The sequence below is a fragment of the Lepidochelys kempii genome, chromosome 7, assembly GCF_965140265.1.
Source record: "Lepidochelys kempii isolate rLepKem1 chromosome 7, rLepKem1.hap2, whole genome shotgun sequence".
Taxonomy (NCBI): Eukaryota; Metazoa; Chordata; order Testudines; family Cheloniidae; genus Lepidochelys; species Lepidochelys kempii.
This window is the reverse complement of record NC_133262.1, coordinates 55,201,003-55,221,952: the sequence shown is the minus strand read 5'-3', so window position 1 is coordinate 55,221,952 and position 20,950 is coordinate 55,201,003. Positions and strand designations below refer to the sequence as shown.

The window sequence follows — 20,950 nt, the reverse complement described above, 5'->3', positions numbered from 1 at the left end:
ATCACCTGCAGCCTTACAATAATTATCTTGGTCCTGCTCTTACATACTGTTCTGAAAACCCCTCCTATATACAGTAGACCAGTGGTTCTCAAACTTCTTTTTTCCACAGACCACTTGAAAATTGCTGAGAGTCTCGGCAGACCACTTAACGATCTTTCCAAATGTTGTTTGTACCATTAGCTAACTATTGTAAAGTGCTTTGGATAAAAGTGCTATATAAAAAAAACGTAATAATAATGAACTTTTTTTGTTCTACAAATAAAAGCACACAACTCATATTTTCATATCAGTAGTTTTACCTTTCTAATGCGATGGATGTGTCCTCTCTCCCACACCACAGCAGTCTCCAAGCTGGGGCTGGGAAGGAAGGGGGGTCTCTCCCCTGCCCCAGCAGCCAGAGAGCTGAGTCTGGGAAGAAGGGCCGTCCCTGGAGCTGGGAAAAGTCACCTTTCTCTGGCCGCCGCAGCCCTGTACATCCTAAATTCCCCCCACCCCGTCTTCTCACCCACCTATCCCCTAGTCCCCCCCAAGGCCACCACCTCACTTTACATGTGCATCTTCTCCAGGGTCCCAGCACCTAATTAGTGGAGCCACGTCTGCGCAGTTCCACTAATTAGGTGGGTGGCCCTTCATTGTTTTGTGGACGGCTGCCCAGGTGCACACCTTAGAGCAGGGGTGGGCAAACTTTTTGGCCTGAGGGCCACATCTGGGTAGGGAAATTCAATACAGGGCCATGCATGTAGGGCTGGGGGTTGGGGTGTGGGAGGGAGTGTGGGGTGTGGGAGAGGTTGCGGTGGGCAGGAAGGGGCTCAGGGCAAGGGGTTGGGGTGGAGGAGGGGTGTGGGGTGTATGAGGGGGCTCAGGGCAGGGGGTTGGGGGGTGGCAGGCTTCTCAGGGCAGAGGGTTGGGGGCTCAGGGCAGGGGGTTGGGGGGTGGGGTGCAGGAGGTTTTGGGACACAGGCTCCGGCCCAGCACCACTTACCTGGAGTGGCTCCAGGGTGGCAGCGGTACGCACCGGGGTCAGGGCAGGCTCCCTGCCTGCCCTGGCCCCACGCTGCTCCCGGAAGCAGCCGGCACCACGTCCCTGTGGCCCCTGTGGGGGATGGGGGCAGAGGGCTCTGTGCACTGCCCTCACCTGTGGGTACCTCCTTCAAAGCTCCCATTGGCTGCGGTTTCCCCTTCCCGGCCAATGGGAGCTACGCAGGGCTGCAGGGACTGGTGCTGGCCGCTTCCCAGAGCGGTGCGGGGCCCACGGCGCCATAGGGGTGGCAATCCCGCAGGCCGGATCCAAAGCCATAGTTTGCCCACCCCTGCCTTAGAGGGAACTAATCGCGGACCACCTGAATGGAGCTTGTGGACTACTGGTGGTCCACAGACCACAGTTTGAGAACCTCTGCAGTAGACTAATCCGGTTTGTTTAAAATAAAGATAGTTATGGGGCCAGATTCTGAACTGGTGTAATCAACATAGTTCAGCTGAAGTCAATGGAGCCACATCAGTTTATATCAGCTGAAGAGTTGGCCTATGATCTGCAGTGTTGTTTCTCGGCTAGGGAAACCAAACCAGACTCAAAATTTCATTGACTTCATTGTAAATCTCTTCAATGCCCACAGAAGTCAATTAAAATATTTGTACTGACAGCTTTCTTTTGGAGAGGTCATATACTTTTACTAATGTAACCTTGATACCTCATCATAAGCTATCAGTGCTGAAACAACATTTCTAAAACATATCGCCTTCTGAATGATTCAGAGACCAGAAAACCTAGACAATCCAATGACAGAGTTCTTTCTTTTCAGATAATGTACAGAAAGAGGAGGAGTGCTGCATTATGGACCTGATCCAATGACCATTCAAGTCAACGGAAAGAAACCCATTAACTTCAGTGAGCATCAAGTTGGGTCCCAAATGGGTAGACAACATAGCATTAGCCATAGTACTGACACAGGGGTGACCCTTTGCAATTCCCTACACCAGGGGTTCTCAAACTGGGGGTTGGGACCCCTTGTGGGCTTGCGAGGTTATTACAGGGAGGGGTCGCGAGCTGTCAGCCTCCACTCCAAACCCCACTTTGCCTCCAGCATTTCTAATGGTGTTAAAAATATAAAAAAGTTTTTTTAATTTGTAAGGGGGGGTTGCACTCAGAGGCTTGCTGTGTGAAAGGGGTCACCAGTCCAAAAGTTTGAAAGCACCACTGGTCTACACAATTACCCGGTGAGCACCCTTTACTTAGACATTAATTACATCATCTTTTTAGACAAGACCATGGTAATTGTCAGGAGTGAGCTCTTCCACCTATTGAGATCCGGGAGGTGGGCGGGCAGCTGAAGACCCCTCCCCCAGCCTAAGGCGAGGAGCGACTCTGCAGGTGCGAAGGCATCACGAGCAATTCTCCAGCCGCCTCCTTAGGAGCCAGCTGCAGGGCTGGACACTGATCTGTTAACGTCATAGGGAAACAACAGCCCTAAGACACGCTGCGGGCGTGGCTGCAAGCCCAGGGCACAGAGAGCTGAAATATCTCAGGCTGGGGAGCTGCAGCCTGCCGAGCCAAGGCGGGGAGACCCCGCCCGGATCCCGTGTCAGCCGCGGGGGCGGCGCGGCTCCTGCAGGGGCGGTCCCAGCGCGCTGCGGGCAAACCCAGACAGGGCTGCGGATGGCTGCGCGTTTGGCTCGAGAGGAGGGAAGCTCGGCTCTGGCGTCTCCCCGCAGCCCCGGGCAGGTCCGCTCAGTAAGCGAGGCGTGCGCAACCGCGGGTGTGCGGGGGGCCTGATGGGCTGGGGGCGCCGCCCGGCAAAGCGGGTGCTGCTCAGACCCTGTTTTCAATGGCTTTGGACGTTGCCGGGCGGTGGCCGCTTGGGCTGGAATCTCCCGTGCCAGGGGCTGGCTCGGGCTGAACTCTTTGGGAAAACGTCCCAGCTGTTTGTGAGAACGAGCCTCGGGCAAGGCGGGCTGTTTCGCCCGGGGAACAGCTCACAGGCTGAGCCCCTCTCTTTGAGCCAGGTGCCCGAGCACCCCCGGGCCGGGAGCAGCGATTGGCATGGGGGCGCCGCTGTGTCGGGGACAGGCCTCTTCTCCGGCGCCCTGAAAATCCCCCCCCCCCCCCCCGATCTGACCCCGTGAGGAGGAAGCGCTGGAAAAACCTGCAGTTACAATATACCGGGGAGCGACTACGCAGCTCTGTTTCCGGGAGATGCCTGCACTGGGCGTCCTCCGACCGGGGCAGAGTCAGGCTTCTGCTATTGCCGTTTCCGGCTCGGGGCCAGGAGCCGGGGGTCTGGCTCTCCCGTGCTCTCGGGGACCCTTCTGCTGGGCCCAGCCCCGGGCAGCGCGGCGGAGGCAGCTGCCTGATTCCGAAGCAGAGAGCACACGAGCTGGGGCTGGGACTGGCTGGGCAAGGAGCCGGGAGCTGGAAGCAGAGGAGATTGGGACTGTTTCAGCAAAAGGACTGAGACTGGGGGGCCGGCTGGCCGGGGAGGGGGAGGTGGGAGACTGAGATCCGATGAGGAACCGGGGGAGACCGGGGCTGGCTGGGCAAGGAGGCTGGAACTGGGAGCCACTGGGGTGCGGAGAATGAGGGAGAGGCCTGATAAGGAGCCAGGGTGCGCAAGGAGAACTGGGCCTGACCAAGGAGCTGATGTGGGGAGGGGAAGTGGTGCACTGAGATTAGACATGGAGCCCAGGGAAGGAGACTGTAAAACCGAGGGGACAGGAGCGTGGGCATGAGGTGACTGGAGCCCTAGGTGGGGGCGGGAGAGACAGATCAGACAAGGATCTGGGAAGGGGGAATTGGAACTGGCTGGCTAAAGAGATGGGGACAGGGAGTCTAGGACTGCATGGACAAGTATACTGGGATGAGAAGCCTGTGGAGTGGAGATTAGGACTGGTGAGTGTTGAGGGGCGGGGCACAAAACTGGGACAGGGATAAATTGGAGGGTATGCAGAGGTGAAAGTAAGCTGGTATGCCCCAGTATGGCGTACCAGTAAGAGCCAGTGCGCCGTACCAGAACCGGCTTTCCGAGAGGGCAATTTAAAGCCCTGGGGTAGTGGCGGCGGGGCTGCGGCGGGGATTTAAAGGGCCCCGGAGCTCCAGCTGCTGCTACACCCCCCCCCCCCGGGGCCCTTTAAATCCCAGCCTGAGCCCTGCTGCCACTACCCCGGGGCTCGGGCAGCAGGGCTCAGGTGGGATTTAAAGGGCCCTGGAGCTCCAGCTGCCGCTACCGCTCCGGGGTCCTTTAAATCCCCGCCAGAGCCACACCGCTACCCCAGGGCTCAGGCAGCAGGGCTCAGGTTGGCATTTAAAGGGCCCTGGAGCTCCAGCTGCCGCTACCCTCCCTGGGCCCTTTAAATCCCCACCTGAGCCCTGCTGCCCGAGCCCTGGGGTAGGGGTGGGGGGGCTCTGGCGGAGATTTAAAGAGCCCTGGAGCCCCAGCCACCGCTACTGTCCTGGCCCTTTAAATCCCCGCCGGAGCCCTGCTGCCAAAGCCCTGGGGTAGGGGGGCTCTGGTGGGCATTTTAAAGGGCTGGGACGGTAGCAGCGGCTGGAGCCCTGGGGCCCTTTAAATCCCCGATGGAGCCTGGCCACCGATACCCAGGGCTTGGGCAGCAGGGCTCAGGCGGGGATTTAAAGGGCTTGGGGCTCTGGCAGCTGCTACCACAGCGGAGCCCCAGGCCCTTTAAAGCTCTGCCAGAGTCCAAAGCCCCGGGGTAGTGGTGGCAGCCAGGAGCCCCCAGGGCTCCACAGTCATTTAAAGGGCCCAGGGCTCTGCTGCGGTAGCGGCAGCTGGAGCCCTGGGCCCTTTAAATCGCCCCCGAGCCTCCCAGCTGTCTCTGCAGCTGGTAGCTTGGGGGTAATTTAAAGGGCCCCGGGCTCCCAGCCGCCACTACCGCAGCTGGAGCTCTGGCCCTTTAAATCTTGATTTCAAGGGCCTGGGGATTTGAGGCCACGCCCCTTGCTCAGGACTCCAGCATACCGGTAAGTCCTCTAACTTACTTTCACCCCTGAAGGTATGGGACAGAAGGGGTTAAGTATGGAGGAAAGAGGCAGTGGGGTCTGCTCATTAGAGCACACACCTCTCCAGAGCCTGGAATGGAACCTAGGGTCCCTGAGTCTCACGATTCTTCTGCGGTCAGCAAATATCTCTGGAAGCCACTGGCAATGGGTGTGTCCCATTCTGTCCTCTAGTGCTGGTCCTCGTAGAGCATGACAACCTACTACTGCTATCGGCTCATTAGCTCAGGTGACAGAGGGCTGTGTGGTGGATCTAAAGATTCCAATGTTGCTGATGTGAGTGTCAATAGGATGCCACATGATGGAAATTCTGATTTTTTTTTTCCAGTTTGCTTTTTAAAAAACCTATGAAATTGCAACCTTAATGCTGTTCTTTTAATGTAGTCATTGTGTGTAAAATCAAGCATGCAAAAGTTAGGAAATACCAGGACGAAGGTTGCCTGTGCTTAATTCCAAATGGCCGTGGGAGTCGGCAGGGTTTGTAGGATATGTCCAAGTGAGGTTCTCAGCCGCTAGTCATTGCGGGAAGGTATTCCTGAGCCTCTGGATTCTGCCCCGGGAAAGGAGGAGTTGGTGGTCATGTAAGTTGCATGGTCTGATTTTAATGCTTCCCTCAAGAAATTGCATCACAGTGGCCCCAGCGGGCCAGCTTCTATTGCCCTGCCACCAAAGATACAAAATAGCCTTCTCAGCTGCAGCACTCAGGCGTCCTTGGTATCTCCAAAGATATTGGGCTGGAACCTGCCATTGTGATTGGGTAGTGGCCTTAAACCTAGTTTGTACGGGTAGAAATAATTGCACTTGGTGGAGGGCAACGGAGGCCCATTGGGGCTGATTCTCAGGAGCGTTGAGCACCCACAACTCAAGTTGGCAGTGGTCACACCTGGCTGAGAGGAGGATCGGTTACTACAGATTTAATGAAAGGATCCTGCCTAGTGAGGTCACTCATGCATGATCCTTTCATCATGCATGTGTGATCTGGCACTTTTGCTAGTACAGAGGGGTAGAGCATGTGAAGAATGAATGTTGTGTCATGGTTGCATCAGGGGAACTGGGAGCCAGGACTCCGAAGATCTATTATTAACTGTGCCACTGACTCAGTGTGTGACCTCAGGCAAGTCGCTTTGTCTCTCTGTGCCTTGATTTCCCTTCTCTGAATGTGGAGGATAATGATTCTGACCAGCAGCCATGAAGTGTGAACTCCAAAGTTCTAACTGGGAGCACCCAACACTGTCCTTATCCTCCGCACTCCTCACCCAGCGATCTCCAAGCACTTATTCAAAGATTCTAGGTCCAGAAGGTTTAGGTTGGACATTAGGAAAAACTTCCTAACTGTCAGAGTGGTTAGGCACTGGAATGAATTGCCTAGGGAGGTTGTGGAATCTCCATCACTAGTGATTTTTAAGAGCAGGTTAGACAAACACCTATCAGGGATGGTCTAGATAATACTTAATTCTGTCATGAGTGCAGGGGCCTGGACTAGATGGCCTCTCGAGGTCCCTTCCAGTCCTGTGATTCTATGAGTTTGTGATTGTAATCCTCTAGTCTAACCACCTGTTTAACGCAGGCCAGAGAACTTTCCCAAAACAGTTCCTAGAGCAAAGCTTTTAGAAAAACAGCCAGTCTTGATTTAAAAATTGTCGGTGATGTAGAATCCACCACAAACCTAGGTAAATTGTTCTAATGGTTGATTATCCTCACTGTTAAATAGTTACACCTTATTTCTAATCTGAATTTGTCTAGTTTCAATTTCCAGTCACTGGATCATGTTCTTCCTTTCTTTGCTAGACTGAAGAGCCCATTATCAAATACCTATTCCCCATATAGGTAAGCTAAATAGATTGGGCTTCTTGAGGAATGTTTTCTAATCCTTTACTCATTTTCGTGGCTCTTTAATTTATCAACATCCTTTTTGAATTGTTGGCACCAGAACTGGACACGGTATTCCAGCAGTGGTCCCACCAAGGCCAAATACAAAGGTAAAATAACCTTTCTGCTCCCACTCAAAATTCCCCTGTTTACGTGTCCCAGGATTACATTGGCTCTCTTGGCCACAGCGTCCCACTGGAAGCTCATGTTCAGCTGACTCTCCACCATGCCCCCAAATCTTTTTCAGAGTCGCTGCTTCCCAGGCTAGTGTCTCCCATCCTGTAATTATGGCCTCTATTCTTTATTCCCAGATGTATACATTTACATTTAGCCATATTAAAATGCATATTATTTGCTTACGCCCAGTTTACCAAGTGACCCAGATTGCTCTGAGTCAGTGACCTTTTCTCTTCATTATTTACCACTCCCCCAATTTTTATCATCTGCAGACTTTCAGTTATGATTTTGTTTTCTTCTAGGTGACTGATAAAAATGTTAAATAGCATAGGGTCAAGAACCGATCCGTGCAGGACCCCACTGAAAACAGGCAGGCAGAATGATAGATCTCAAAATGTAGCGGTAAATGGGGAATAATCAGATGGCACGTATTAAATGGATTAAAAACTGGCTATGTTAATTTTGTATGGTTTTTAATCAAAATGGTGTGCCGTACCAAATCAAACACCTTACAGAAGTCTAAGTGTATTACATCAACACTATTAACTTTATAAATCAAACTTGTAGTCTCATCAAAAAAAGATATCAAGTTAGTTTGACTGGCTCTGTTTTCCATAAACCTATGGTGTTTTGCATTAATAACATTACCCTCCTTTAATTCTTTATTAATCAAGTTCCATGTCAGCTGCTCCATTATCTTACCCAGTATTGATGTCAGGCTGACAGACCTCTAATCACCTGGGTCATCCCGTTTACCGTTTTTAAAAATTGGCATATTAGCTTTCTTCCAGTCTTTTGGAACTTCACCAGTGTTCCAAGACTTATTAAAAATCAATAATAATGGTTCAGCAAGTTCGTAAAATTCTTGGATGAAAGTATCTGGACTTGCTGATTTAATGGAGGGTACTAAAGTTACACATTTTTTAACATCTTCCAGGGGTACTAGAGGAATGGAAAGAATGTTATCACCATATGATGAGACTCTATCATCTGTGTTTTTCTCAAATACAGAAGAGAAATATTTATTGAAGACTTCTGCCTTTTCGGCGTTATTATTGATAATTCTACCATTTCCATCTAGTAATCGACCAATACTATTCTCAGGATTCTTTTTGTTCCTACTGTATTTTAAAAACTCCTTTTTATTGTCCCCACTCTGTTAGCCATAGATGTCTCCTTGTGTCCTTTTGCTTCCCTTATGAATTTTCTACAATTCCTAATTTCTGATTTATACTCTTTAGTACCAACTTTCACTCTATATATAAATACACACTCACACACTAACTCCTCTCTTAACGTCATCCTGGTTAACGTTGTTTGTTCCGTTGCTGATCAGTTAGAGACTGCCTGCTTTGTCCACTGCTTGCAGGAAGAGCAGTTCATTGGAGCTAGCTGGTGGGGGCTTGAAACCAGGGTGGACCGGCAGCCCCCCACCCCCATCAGGTCCCCTAAGTTTCCCTGTGCAGCAGCCGCCCAGCAATTGCCAGGCAGTTCAGCTGTCCCTCCCCTCAGTGATGTATGCTGCTCCTGCCCTCTGCCTTGGAGCTGCTCCTGGGAGCCTCCCGCTTGCTGTGCAGTGTGGGGGATACTAATGTCAGACTGTCCTCCTCCCCCCGCTCCTGTACCCCACCTCCACAGAGCGTGGAGGGACAGGACAGGGTTCAGGATGGAGGGAGCTTGCTGGCAGCAGCTGCTGTCTCAACTTGCTGATCTACTTAGAGGCAGTGTACTTAGAGTGGGGTCAGCGTACTTAAAGGGGCAATGCGCATCTCTCTCGCGCGCGCGCACACACGGTGTGTGTCTGTCTCTCTCCGCCATGCTGTGTCTCTTCCCTCCATTCGTACTGCCTTGTAGAGTACGAGGCTACACTAACAACAATGTGTTAACCCTTGAGGGCTCAACTGAGTGCTAGTTCATCATTTAGCAGTAAGGCATCCCCTGGGAAATATCCCACCCTCTGATTTCACCACCTCAATCAAGCTTCACAATCACCATTGCTGTGTACAGTATTAAATTGCTTGTTTATAACCTAACCCCCCCCTCCCCCATTTATATTAATTCTTATGGGGAAATTGGATTTTCTTAACATCTTTTTGCTTAAAGTAGTATTTTTCAGGAACATAACTACAACGTTAAGCAAGGAGTTAGTGTGTATGTGTATACATAGTTGCCTTTACGTTCTCTCTAAACCAAGTTGGTTTAGTAATGTCAGCCAGCATCAGTCTCCCCACTCAACGGACAAGGAAAGTAAGGCCGAGAGAGGTGAAAAGGCATCACAAATGGGTTGTGAGGCTTAACCCAGTAATGTCTGAACTGCCCTGAGATCCTCCATTGGAAGGGGCTGTAGAAAGGCAACAGATTGGTATTAGGAGCAGCCCCAGGAACAAAGTGCAAATCTCATTCCTTCTGTTGCTGGTTTGCACGATGTAACTTATCAGTGGCTGAAAGAAACAAGCCCAGCCCAAGCTCTTCGGGACCCTTGAGTGATGAATATAAAACACCCATTGACAAAGCCAAATGAGAGCGATGATTCCCTGCACCCCGCAAATGACCCTGCAGCTGCTCGAACACCAGCCTCAAGGGGATCTCTACTGATGGTGGTGGGGGGTGTCTTTAAACACCTTCACTCCCACTCTCCATGCCCCCCAAAGCTCCAGGGCTGAGATCCCCCCTGTGCAGGGTGCCAGAGATCCTGAGCAGGGCTTAGGGGTGAAATGGTTTCTGTGCCTCGCCCTGACCCGGTGAGTGGGGTGGGTTTGCACCACAGGAGAACAACATGCAATTGGCTGGGTGCTGCTGGCCCTGTCCAGAGAACCCCAGACTAAGTCCTGCTACCACTCAGAGGCAGCTTTCTTTAGTGACCTTCTCTTCTCCCCCTACACCCTGCTCACAATATGATGCAGGGAGGGTGGCGGGGGGGCTGTGATGGAGAGGCAGTGTCTGAGAGAGACTGCCAGCCCTGGCTGGGGGAGCCTGCTCCTAATGCCCCTCCCCCTTAGGCGATGGGTGTGATGGTGGATCAGCAGAGCCAGCCCCTTCTGATCCTTGTGGTGGGGACCAGATTGTAACCATCACAATGTTGTTTGTTTTTAATGTCCCCTCCCAACTCCAGCTCTCCAAGGATCTCCCCTCCTTCACCACTACTGCTACCGCCAGGGTGACGAGGAATGGGGGAGCAGGCATGGAGAAAGCCCTGTCCAACCAAGAGGACTTGGGAGGAGACCGGGGCATGATGGACGATATCTTTGATGAGAGCTACTGTGAGAAGGAGGGCCCCAAGCCTGCCAGGAGATACGTCTGGAGGAACATCATCCTCATGAGCCTGCTGCATTTAGGGGCCTTGTACGGATTGTGGCTGATACCTGCAGCAAAGCCTGTCACCTTGGTGTGGGGTAAGCAGAGGCTGTGACAGATTAGGGAATAAGTGTGTGTTAATTATTGATTCCATTCGTGTGTAATTGTAACTATCACTGTGGATTTGATTATAGAATCATAAAATGTAGGGCTGGAAGGAATCCCCAGATGTCATCTAGTCCAGTCCTGTCCCCAATCCCCCTGCTGAGGCAGAAGCAAGTAACCCTAGACCAGCTCTGACAAGTGTTTGTCAAGCCTGCTCTTAAAAACCTGCAATGACTGGGATTCCACAATCTCCACTTATGATTTTATTGCAGTATTTAACTATCCTTACAGTTTTTTCTAACCTAAATCTCCCTTGCTGCAGATTCAGCCCATTACTTCTTGCCCTGCCTTCAGTGGACAGGGAGAACATTGATCACGCTCCTCTTTTATACAAGTCCTTAACATATTGGAAGACTTATCAGGTCCTCTCAAGTCTCTCTCTTTTTTTAAGACTGAACATTCCCAGTTTTTTAACCTTTCCTTATAGGTCATTTTTTCTAAAACTTATTATTTTTGTTGCTCTTCTCTGGTCTCTCTGAAATTTGTCTACATCTTTTCTAAAGTGTGGTGCCAAAAACTGGCCACAATACTCCAGCTGAGGCCTCACCAGAGCCAAGTAGAGTGAGACAGTTCCCTCCTGTGTCCTACATACCACACTCCTGTTAATACGCCCCAGAAAGACATTTACTTTTTTTGTGTTGTTGGCTTATTCAGCTTGTGATGCACAAGAAGCCCCAGTTTGAGCAGTATGACCACCACGCCAGTTATTCTCCATGTTGTAGCTGATTTTTTCCATCCTAGGTGTAGTACTTTGCACTTGTCTATTGAATTTCATCTTGTTGATTTCAGACCAATTTATCAAGGCCATTTTGAATTCTAATTCTGTCCTCCAAAGTGCTGCAACTTGACCCAAAGCTGGGAGATCTGCAGATTTTATAAGCAGACTCTCCACTCCATTATCCAAGTCATTAATGAAAATATTGAATGGTATCAGACCCAAGACTGACCCCTGTGGGACCCCATTAGATGTGAATTCTAGTTTGACAGTAAATCATTGATAACTGCTCTTGGAGTATGTGTGGTTGGTTTTTTTTTTTGTCTTTTTTGTTTTTTTAACCAGTTATGGACCCACCATGTAGTACATTCATCTAGACCACGTTTCCCTAGTTGGGACTGTGTCTGAAGCCTTACTAAAATAAAGATATCATATCTATTGCTTTCCCCCATCCATTAGGCCAACCACCCTGTCAAAGAAGGAAATTAGGTTGGTTTGGCATGATCTGTTCTTGAAAAATCCACGTTGGTTATTACTTATCACCCTGTTATCTTGTAGGTGCTTGCATGTTGAATAATTTATTCCATTATCTTTCCAGATATCCAAGTTAGGCTGACTGGTCTATAATTCCCTGGGTTCTCTTTGTTCTCCATTTTATAGATAGGTACTCTGGGTGCCCGTCTCCATTCCTCTGGGACCTCACCCATCCTCCGGGAGTTCTTAAGGAACTAGTTGAACCAATCTCAGAGCCATTAAGTGCCCTAGTTCAACATGTTAAGTGCCCTGCCAACATGACTACATCTAGTTTATCCAAATATTCTTTAACCCGTTCTTTCCCTAGTCTGGCTTGTGTTCCTTTTTCTTCATTATTAATATTAATTGTGTTAAGCATCTGGTCCCAATTAACCTTTTTACTGAACACTGAGGCAGAACAGGTATTAAACACCTTGGCCGCCTTGGTGCTGTCCATTTTAACTGTCCTTCCGCACTAACAGTGGACATACACTTGCCACCTTCTCTCTTGTTACTCATGTATTTGTAGAACCTCTTCTTGCTGCCTTTTATGTCCCTTGCTAGCTGTAGCAGTGATTTTTGTTCCGACATGCTGGTGCTGTCCTTTTGTGCCCCTGCTGAGCAATTTGTCAGTGTTTCTCCTTTTTGTAGGATTCTATCTTGATTTTTCAGGTCATTGAAGAGCTCCCGATGCAGCCATCTTGGCCTCTTAGTATTCTTCCTCTCTTTTCCACTGGTAACAAGCTCCTGAAGGGAAGAACTACTGGTGCAGAACCAAGTCGGATCTGTTGCATGGCCGATGGACAGGGTGCTGTAACCCCAGGCCCAGTCTAAGAGTGGGGGAATTGTATGATTCCACCCCAGGAAAGGTGAAGGCCTGAGGTGGTGCTCTCAGGCCAGGAAGAGGTCAGAGCATGCCGCCAGTCCGGTAAATGTAACTTATTGGGGGAAGCCTGCTGGGATGATTGTGACAGTGGTGAATTTCCAATAAGTGACAACAGCGGTAAAAACAAGTATTGTAGAAGGAAAAAGCAAGAGAAAAAGGGGCTTGTGTTTGGGTTGGGAAGAGATTAGGGAAGGTCAGAAGGGAAAAATGAGTTCTGAATGGCTTGGGGCAGATCAGTTAATCAAGTTGAGCAGAGAGGACCCTAAACTCAAGAGCTAGGAAGGTCAGAGCTGGTGTCTTCGCTGTATGATGATGACTGGAGGCAGAATGGGGCACCAGCACCGGCCCAGGACCTAGACGAGGGTTCCTGTTCTCTTGCAGCCCAGAATGGCCCAACTCTCAGACCAACAGCGGCGGGGGTGGAGGAGGTGCAGCTGGAGGAGGAGAAGCTGCAGCTTGAAAGAGACAAGCTGCCCTTGGAGGCCAAGCAACTTGCTGACTGATATCAGGCCAGAGCAGAGCAGGAGAAGCAGCACCAGCATGAGGAGGCGGAACAAGAACCACAGAGAGAGCACGAATTGGACCTTGCACAAGTGAGGAGCCAGGGACCAAGGGATCCAGTAAGTGGGGCTAGAACCAGGAATGCCAGCTCTGCAGGGGGCATAGCTGCTGAACTGTTTCCCCAGTTTAAGGGGGTGGGGATATCCATGCCTGTCTCTTGTGATTTGAATCTAGGCCCCCCTGAAGACTGGCGTAGAGGCCTCCAGCAAAAGGGATGCTGCAGTCTCTGGGGATCATGACCAAATTATAGGGGCCTTGCTCCTTACACTTCAGCTGGCTCCCAGGCTTATGGGTGGGGCCCTACCAAATTCATAGCCATGGAAAAACGCATCATAGACTGTGAAATCTGGTCTCTTTGTGTGCTTTTACCCTATACTATACAGATGTCATGGCGGGACGCTAGCGTTTCTCAAACTGGGAGTCCTGACCCAAGAGAGGGTTGGCAGGGGGGTGAGATTTGCAAGGTTAATTTAGGGGGGTCATGGTATTGCCACTCTTATTTCTGCACTGCCTTCAGAGCTGGGTGGCTGAAGAGCAGCAGCTGCTGGCCAGGTGCCAAGTTCTGGAGGCAGTGCCCTGCCAGCAGCAGCGTAGAAGTGGGGGTGGAAATACCACACCTTTCTACCCTTACTTCTGCGCTGCTGCTGGCGGCGGCTTTGCCTTCAGAACTGGGCTCCCGGCCAGCAGCTGCCACTCTGCAGGCAGCGCCACCGCCAGCAGCAGCGCAGAAGCGAGGGTGGCAGTACCACCCCTCCCCCAATAACCTTGTGACAAACACCCCCACAACTCCTTTTTGGGTCAGGACCCCGACAATTACAACACCCTGACATTTCAGATTTACATTTCTGAAATCATGAAATGTACTATTTTTAAAATCCTAGGACTATGAAATTGACCAAAATGGGCTGTGAATTTGGTAGGGCCCTACTTATGGGAGAATATTGTGGAAGGAAAAAGGGGATAATTTATATGGAGGTGGCAGCTAGCCAGGGGAACCTCTGCAAGTGGGCAAAGGCTGGGACCTTGCTGCCTTAGAAGAGCTGTATGAGAGACGTAGGTTGGAACGGTTTTATGATCTGTGTCCTCGTGACCTTAGAATGTGCTTATGGATCAGAAGCCATGAAGACGTGCTTCGACTTCTTGTTGCTTTAAAGTCCTTTTTCTCTCATGTTGTGCTTTGTTCCTGCTGCTAAGATTAAACCACACACAGGTTAAACAACACTTCGGTTTAAGAAGGCTGTCTGGTCACTGTGTTCACCACTGGACACAGCTCCCGAAGGAAAGAACCGCAGGTCTGCCCGGTCAGACCTGCTGGGTAGGCATGGTTAATCCACAGAGTGCTGTAGTCCAGAGTCTGGTCTGAGGGTGGGGGAATCACAGGATTCCATCCCAGAAAAGGTAAGGACACAAGGCCTAGTGTCCGAGGGGGTGAACTCTGACTTCTGTCTGAGGTGCAGTTGTGACACCCCCTCTTCTTGTGTCCAGGGTCCCTGTGTTTCCTGCTGAGTGCTCTGGGGATAACAGCGGGAGCGCATCGCATCTGGAGCCATCGGTCCTACAAAGCCAGTTTGCCCCTCAGGATCTTTCTGGCCATAGCCAACTCCATGGCTTTTCAGGTAGGAACCCCTTTTGCCTCTTCCCAGGTTCCTCAGTCTTGGAGGGAAGCAGCGAGACCCCAGCTGCAGCCACACATGCAACAGAGAAGCAGGGGAAAGTCACGTTCCCTTATTCTACCATGTCTCCTACAGAAACATTTCCCTCTGAGAACTGCATCTCCTAAGCTATGTTTGAGTCTACATCTTCCATCGGAGGGGGAGACTCGCTGCTGCTGGGATAGGGGAGGGTTATTGGGAGTGCACCCATGCAACTCTGCATACGGCCCCTGTGTATGCTGACTGCAGGAGGCACTGAGGATGCTTGGCACCTCCCAGTGGTGGGCTGTAAAGGAGTCAGGGTACCCCAGTGGTTGGAACTGAGGCCTGGCACCCATATCCTTCTCTACCACTAACCTGTTGTGTGTCCTGCAGGTAAATCACTTCCTCTCACTGCAAGAAGGATGGTCTAGTGGTTAAGGCACTAGACAGGGATGCAGGAGACTTGGGTTCAATTTTTGTCTCTGCCACAGATTCCCCGTGTGACCTTGGCAAGTCTCTATGGGCCTCACTCTTCCCATCTGTAAAACAGGAATGATAACATTACTTGCCTGCCGCAGAGTGGTGGTCAGGAGAAATCCCCCATATTATTGAGATTAAGTTGGTACTCAGACTCTGCAGTGACAGGTGCAATAAGTGTGCCTGGATAATGCCTCTGTTTCCTGGCTACAGGATGGGATGAAATCAAACCAGCTTTTCAAAAGTGCATTGGGATCTCTGTATGAGAGAGGCAATGTACATGGGAACCGTTTTCACTAGTGGTGTTGGTCAAAACAAACATTTTGAATGAAATCATGAACATTTCACCATTTTCAAAGCTGGTTTAGAAATGGACCAATCTTTTGGCTTAAACATAATCTCCTGAGAGAGGTTTATAAATAAAGGGTTTTTTTCTGTTTTTGAACATTTTCAAAACTGAAATTTTTCCATTTCGAAAGGAAAAACTGCTGTTTTGATTTTAAAAAACAAATCCCACCCTGATGTTAAGCTGACCAATCGGAGTGATTTGCAGTGGTGGTATAGCTGTGTTAGTCCCAGGATATTGGCGAGACAAGGTTGGTGAGGTAATATCTTTTACTGTACCAACTTCTGCTGGTGAGAGAGAGAGAAGCTTTTGAGCTACACAAAGCAGAAGGTCTGAAGAAGAGCTCTGGGTAGCGTGAAAGCTTGTCTCTTTCACCAGCAAAAGTTGGTCCAATAAAGATTGCGTATTGGATATTACTTCACCCACCTTGTCTCTCCAGTCTGTTAGCAGTGCAGCTGAGGAGGGGCAAACCAAATTCTGAAAACTATCAGTTCAAAAAAAAAAAAATTTCAATAAAGGTGGAAGGTTCTGAGGAAAATCAAAATGTTCTGGTGAAAAATGCCAAATACTGTTAAAACAAAACCAAATTTAAATTGAAAAATGTGGTCTAGCTCTAATCTTTGCTGACCCAGTGAGTCATCCAGCCATGTTCATTCCAGAATGACATCTACGAGTGGGCCCGAGATCACCGCGTCCACCACAAGTTCTCTGAGACCGACGCGGACCCTCATAACGCCACACGGGGCTTCTTCTTTTCCCACGTTGGCTGGCTGCTGGTGCGCAAACACCCCGACGTCATCGAGAAGGGCCGGAAGCTGGACCTGTCTGACCTGAAAGCCGACAAGGTGGTGATGTTCCAAAGGAGGTGAGCCGGGTGTGGCCAAGCTGGGGAAGAAAATAGGATGATTGTGGCACAAGGTGAGGGGCAGGTGTTGTGACCAGTGTATCACTGGGGAACCAAAGGGGCTCTGAGGCATGGCGTCCGGATACAGGAATCTCTCGCAGGGGTAGTCAATAGGTGGCCAAATCCGGACTGCCAGACATGTTTGAATCCGCCTCAAAATCTTTTATTTACTTATCATTATTTTTGTATTTTCTCTGGAATCTGGACCTTGACTAGACCTTGACCAAGACATTTGGACCTTGACAAAAAATAATTGACTACCCCTGCTCCAGAGCAAAACTAACCCTCTTGTGAGTCACCCTGGATCCTTTCTGCAGGTGACCAGCCCCAAATGAAGTCAATGGGATGGTTCAGGTGTGTTTGGAGCATTGGGGCCGTTGTTCCTCATGGATTTCTTCCCAGGTTCGCAAACAAGTTCCATCCAGCACAGCAGTGGGATATATTACGCATTTTCCTTTTTTTCTTCTATTTCTATGGGAGAGGAGGAATGAGGTCAGAAAAGGCAGGGCTGCTGCCTCGCTGGGAACATCGCTGGCACAGGGGGCCCAGTGCCAACCTCTTGTATAAAACGTGTCCCACTGCTGCGACCTTAGCAGGGGTAAAGAGGATCTCTCTCTCTCTCACCCCCCCCCCCCCATGTGCAATCTCTCACTTGCTGGGATTGGGTTTCCCTCCTTCTATCCCTTCTCCTCCCGTGCACACACAGCCTGGTTCCCTAGGGCAGCCGAGCACCAGGCCTCCCCCAGTGTGAGTGACAGGTCCCCTGACGGAGAGAGGAGAGGAGTCTGCGGCCCCCAGGGAGAGAGCCAAAGCTCCAGCTGCAGCAGCATATGCCCTGAGAGCTGGAGGTCCCTGGTTTAATCCCAGGTGTGTCAGCCAAGATGGCAGCTGTCGCGCTCCCCCCAGTACAAATGTGACCTGGCAGCAATAATGATAAATGGAGCCCCAGGAAGCCTGGCAGCTCTGCTTCATAGCACCTGTACTCCATTTCCAGCTCATCTGGTGAGTCCTTCTTACCCCCTGCCAGCAGGTGTGTGGCTCTTACTGTGTGCCCAGCCGATCCCCTTTATTCTTCTGTGCCCACTTTGTCACTACCCTTGTTTTCCTTTTTCTCCAGGGGGAAAACCAGCAGAGGTGGGCTGGTTCTGCGCTATTTTCTTTGGATAGTTAAAACTAGCACCTCTCCCCCGCCCCGGAGACTCAGCCCTGGTAGATGACCTGAACTGCCCTCGTCCCTCAACGCCCCTCCATGGGATGCACCCACCCACTAACTCTCTCTCCCCATTTATCTTTCCTGGCAGGTTTTACAAGCTTTCTGTGGTGGTCATGTGCTTCCTGTTCCCCACCCTAGTGCCCTGGTGCTTCTGGGGGGAATCTCTTCGCAACAGCTTCTTCCTCCCCGCCATCCTGCGCTACGTGCTGGTGCTCAACGCCACCTGGCTCGTGAACAGCGCTGCACATATGTTTGGCAACCGGCCCTACGATCGAAACATCAACCCCCGGGAGAACCGCTTGGTCACGTTTGGAGCCTTAGGTACGTTGGTGGCGCCCTTTAATTCCAAACCGCTCCACAAACTGACTGTGAGTGAGACAGGCAGAGATCACTGCACCCGCCACTAAAACACAGCTGTGTCTGGGGAGGAACACAGCAGCTGTTCAGTAGTGCATAGCAACAGGGCACGAGAGTCTGGGAGAGAAGGGAAGAGGAATAACGTCCATTTATAAAACTGGGATGGGGGAGATTTTAGGTACATAATATAAAATGGACCAGATCCTCAGCTGGTGTAAATCTGCATTGCTTTGAAGTCCATACAGCTATCCTGATTTACATCAGGATCTGACCCTATGAATTTAGGCAGGCCACTGAGGTTAACACCCGAATGTTTCTGCACTCACATACGGGAAAGCCAGAAGCATGTAGACTCCAGCTGGGTGATCTCGCCCATGCACCTGCAGACCTGCACGTTTACTGGAGTGTCTCATGCTCTAGTCAATAGGTACATAGGGCAGTGGGGTTATCTTCTCCAGTTTGTTGCATGTAGCACCTTCTTATCTCAGCAATGAGATTTATTTGCCCTTCCTGAAGCTCTCACTGCCTGTTTGTTATGACAGTTGCCCCCCGCTCTCTCTCTCCACCTCTGGGAAATGATGCTTCTGAAATAGCTGGACACAGGGGAGGCCCAGGCACAAGCAGAAGTGCCGGAAATACCCTGCGTTTTCTCACCCAATTTGGGAGCCTCAAATGGCCAACTGAGCCCTGGCTGGACCCGTGCTGAGGTTCACCACTGGTCACGTGTTCTCCCCTCCAGCCTGCCATGGCCTCTGCACATGCCCTGTACTAACCTTAGCACCATCCTGGTCCTCCTCTGGTGTTGGACTCAGTGCAGAGGAGACGGGGCTGGTGGGCGTTGTTACACATGGGCAAGTGGAGCAGAGGGAGTCCAAGCTGGTGTAACTTGTACACCAAATGTTGGAAGAGGGGAGAGCAGCAGGACAGCCAGCCACCAGGGGCTGCTCAGCCTCTACTCCCCCCCACCTTTCTCTGCTCTCTCAGGGTGCTGTGTGCCTGGTTCCTAGTGTTGTCCCTTTGTGACTGGCCATTTGTAGACGGGTCCCATTGACAGGGCTGGTATTTTCTGACATTCTCCCCGCCTTGGCCTCTCACCGGTGCATCGTCACCAGCCTGTCGATGGGGGAGTGCGCACGTGGCCAGAGCTTCCACCACTGCCTTGTTGCACCCTGCTCAGAGCAGGGTCGATGGCCCAGTGGTGGCAGGGCTCAGGCTCACCCCACGCTGGCACTTCCACTGGTGGAGCTGGGCCAGGGATAGACCAACGCTGGGAGACTTTCTAGAAACCCTCCATGTAGACACGGCCTCTGCATGCAGAGCCTGAGCAGCTCCCAGCAAAGTCAATGGGCTGCAAGTGGAGGAGGACGGGGGCTGTCCCTGCCCCAAGGGGAGCACAGTCTGCATTCGGCACAGGTGGCCCATTCTGGGGACATGGTGCCCGAGCCTGGGGACGGGGGTTCTAGAGCGTGACCGTTTCAAACCCAGGTTCAGGTGTATTTACAGTGTCTTGTCCCTGCTCTTCCGTTCCAGGCGAAGGCTTCCACAATTACCACCACACCTTCCCCTACGATTACTCCACCAGCGAGTTCGGCTGGCACTACAACTTCACCACGGCCTTCATCGATCTCATGTGCCTCCTGGGGCTGGCCAGCGATCGCAAGAAGGTCTCCAAGGAGACCATCCTGGCTCGGAAAACTCGGACTGGCGATGGGAGCCACAATGGCTGAGGGTGCATTTTATTCCCCCCCCCCCCCCCCCCCCGAGTGAGCTGGTCACAGGGTTTTATGTTCTATTTACTAACCATTGAATAATGCTACCAGGTTGCTGCTGCTGCTGATGATGATGATTTTAACCTGTTCCTGCACAGTGTATTTTAAATGTATTTAAAACCTATAACTTGTCTTTCTAGTGCTCAGCAGCTCCCTCCCTCTCTTCTCTCTCTCCCTTCTTTTTGTTCTTCGTTTGTTTCTCTCTGGCAGGATCTCTCCCTTTCCCTCTAACTCTTCCATCCTGCAATCTCTCCTTGTCTCTGACTCTCTCCTTGGCAGGGAGCTGGTCAAAAGCCCGTCCGGGGCAGATTGTGCTGCTGGCTGGACTGAGGGAGTGGAGGGGGGTCTGTACCAGCTGGCTGAAGAGTTGAGCCAAAGTCAGGGACTCTTTCCCTTGAAATGCCCCTTTCTTGCCTCTGGTTCTCCTGCCCTCCCAGAGCTACTGATTCAGGGCAGATGAACAGACTGCTGATGTGGCCACATCCAAGCAAATTGATCCTGTGCATGACCAGCTAGAAAGCAGGGATGATGCTATGTCAAAGACCCAGGGGAGCCTTGTTTCTGTCAGATGGGTTTCCTGCAGCCAATTAACAAATACCTGGTAGAAACAGACACCAAAGCAGGGGACACTGAGAGGGTTAAAGCCTGAGAAAGTTGCAGGATCCCAGCCCAGTGTCTGTGAGACCCCTTCTCAGAAGAGCCCCCCTGCAGCCGGGGGTGGAGCCACATCTACTGGGCAGATCCAGGCTGGAGATGAGACTGAATTGCCCCACTGTGCTGGGGCCAGGAAAGCCTGTTAGGGGGCTCATGACCAGCTCCCCAGCCTCTCCCAAAGCAAATCAGAGTTGCCCTGGGGACAATGGCTGCCTGATGCACACGCTGCCGTGGGAAGCGCTGATGCAGCCGCTGCTGCTGGCGGCCGTTCCCATAACTCCCCCAGACACACAGTGCTAGAGCAGGGTGCTGGCTGCTGGGCTGTACGTAATTCATCCCCTGCAGACAGGGCCTTCCCTCTGGCGAGGGGGGGATCCACTGCACAGTGCCTGGGCACAGAAGGTGCCT

At 51.2% G+C, this 20,950-nt stretch overlaps 1 protein-coding gene and 1 long non-coding RNA gene across 7 annotated transcripts in view; both read left to right on the top strand.

Moving 5' to 3' along the window:
- The first annotated feature begins 2,462 nt into the window (after positions 1 to 2,462).
- The window catches only part of LOC140914611 (acyl-CoA desaturase-like), a 36,031-nt gene continuing 17,543 nt past the window's right edge, over positions 2,463 to 20,950 (top strand). The window contains exons 1-6 of one of the 6 annotated variants that reach the window (XR_012159919.1): positions 2,463 to 2,728; positions 10,167 to 10,446; positions 14,674 to 14,804; positions 16,305 to 16,510; positions 17,851 to 18,083; positions 19,650 to 19,848. Coding sequence is in view for 1 of the 6 variants with exons in the window: in XM_073352902.1 (XP_073209003.1) it covers positions 2,654 to 2,728; positions 10,167 to 10,446; positions 14,674 to 14,804; positions 16,305 to 16,510; positions 17,851 to 18,083; positions 19,650 to 19,846 (1,122 nt within the window). In the remaining 5 variants the exon portion in view is untranslated. The other 5 variants (XM_073352902.1, XR_012159921.1, XR_012159920.1 and 2 more) reach the window with 5 other exon arrangements.
- LOC140914612 (uncharacterized) lies at positions 10,460 to 13,174 on the top strand. The gene is made up of 2 exons (XR_012159924.1): positions 10,460 to 12,669; positions 13,009 to 13,174. It is a non-coding gene; the product is annotated as an uncharacterized lncRNA (long non-coding RNA).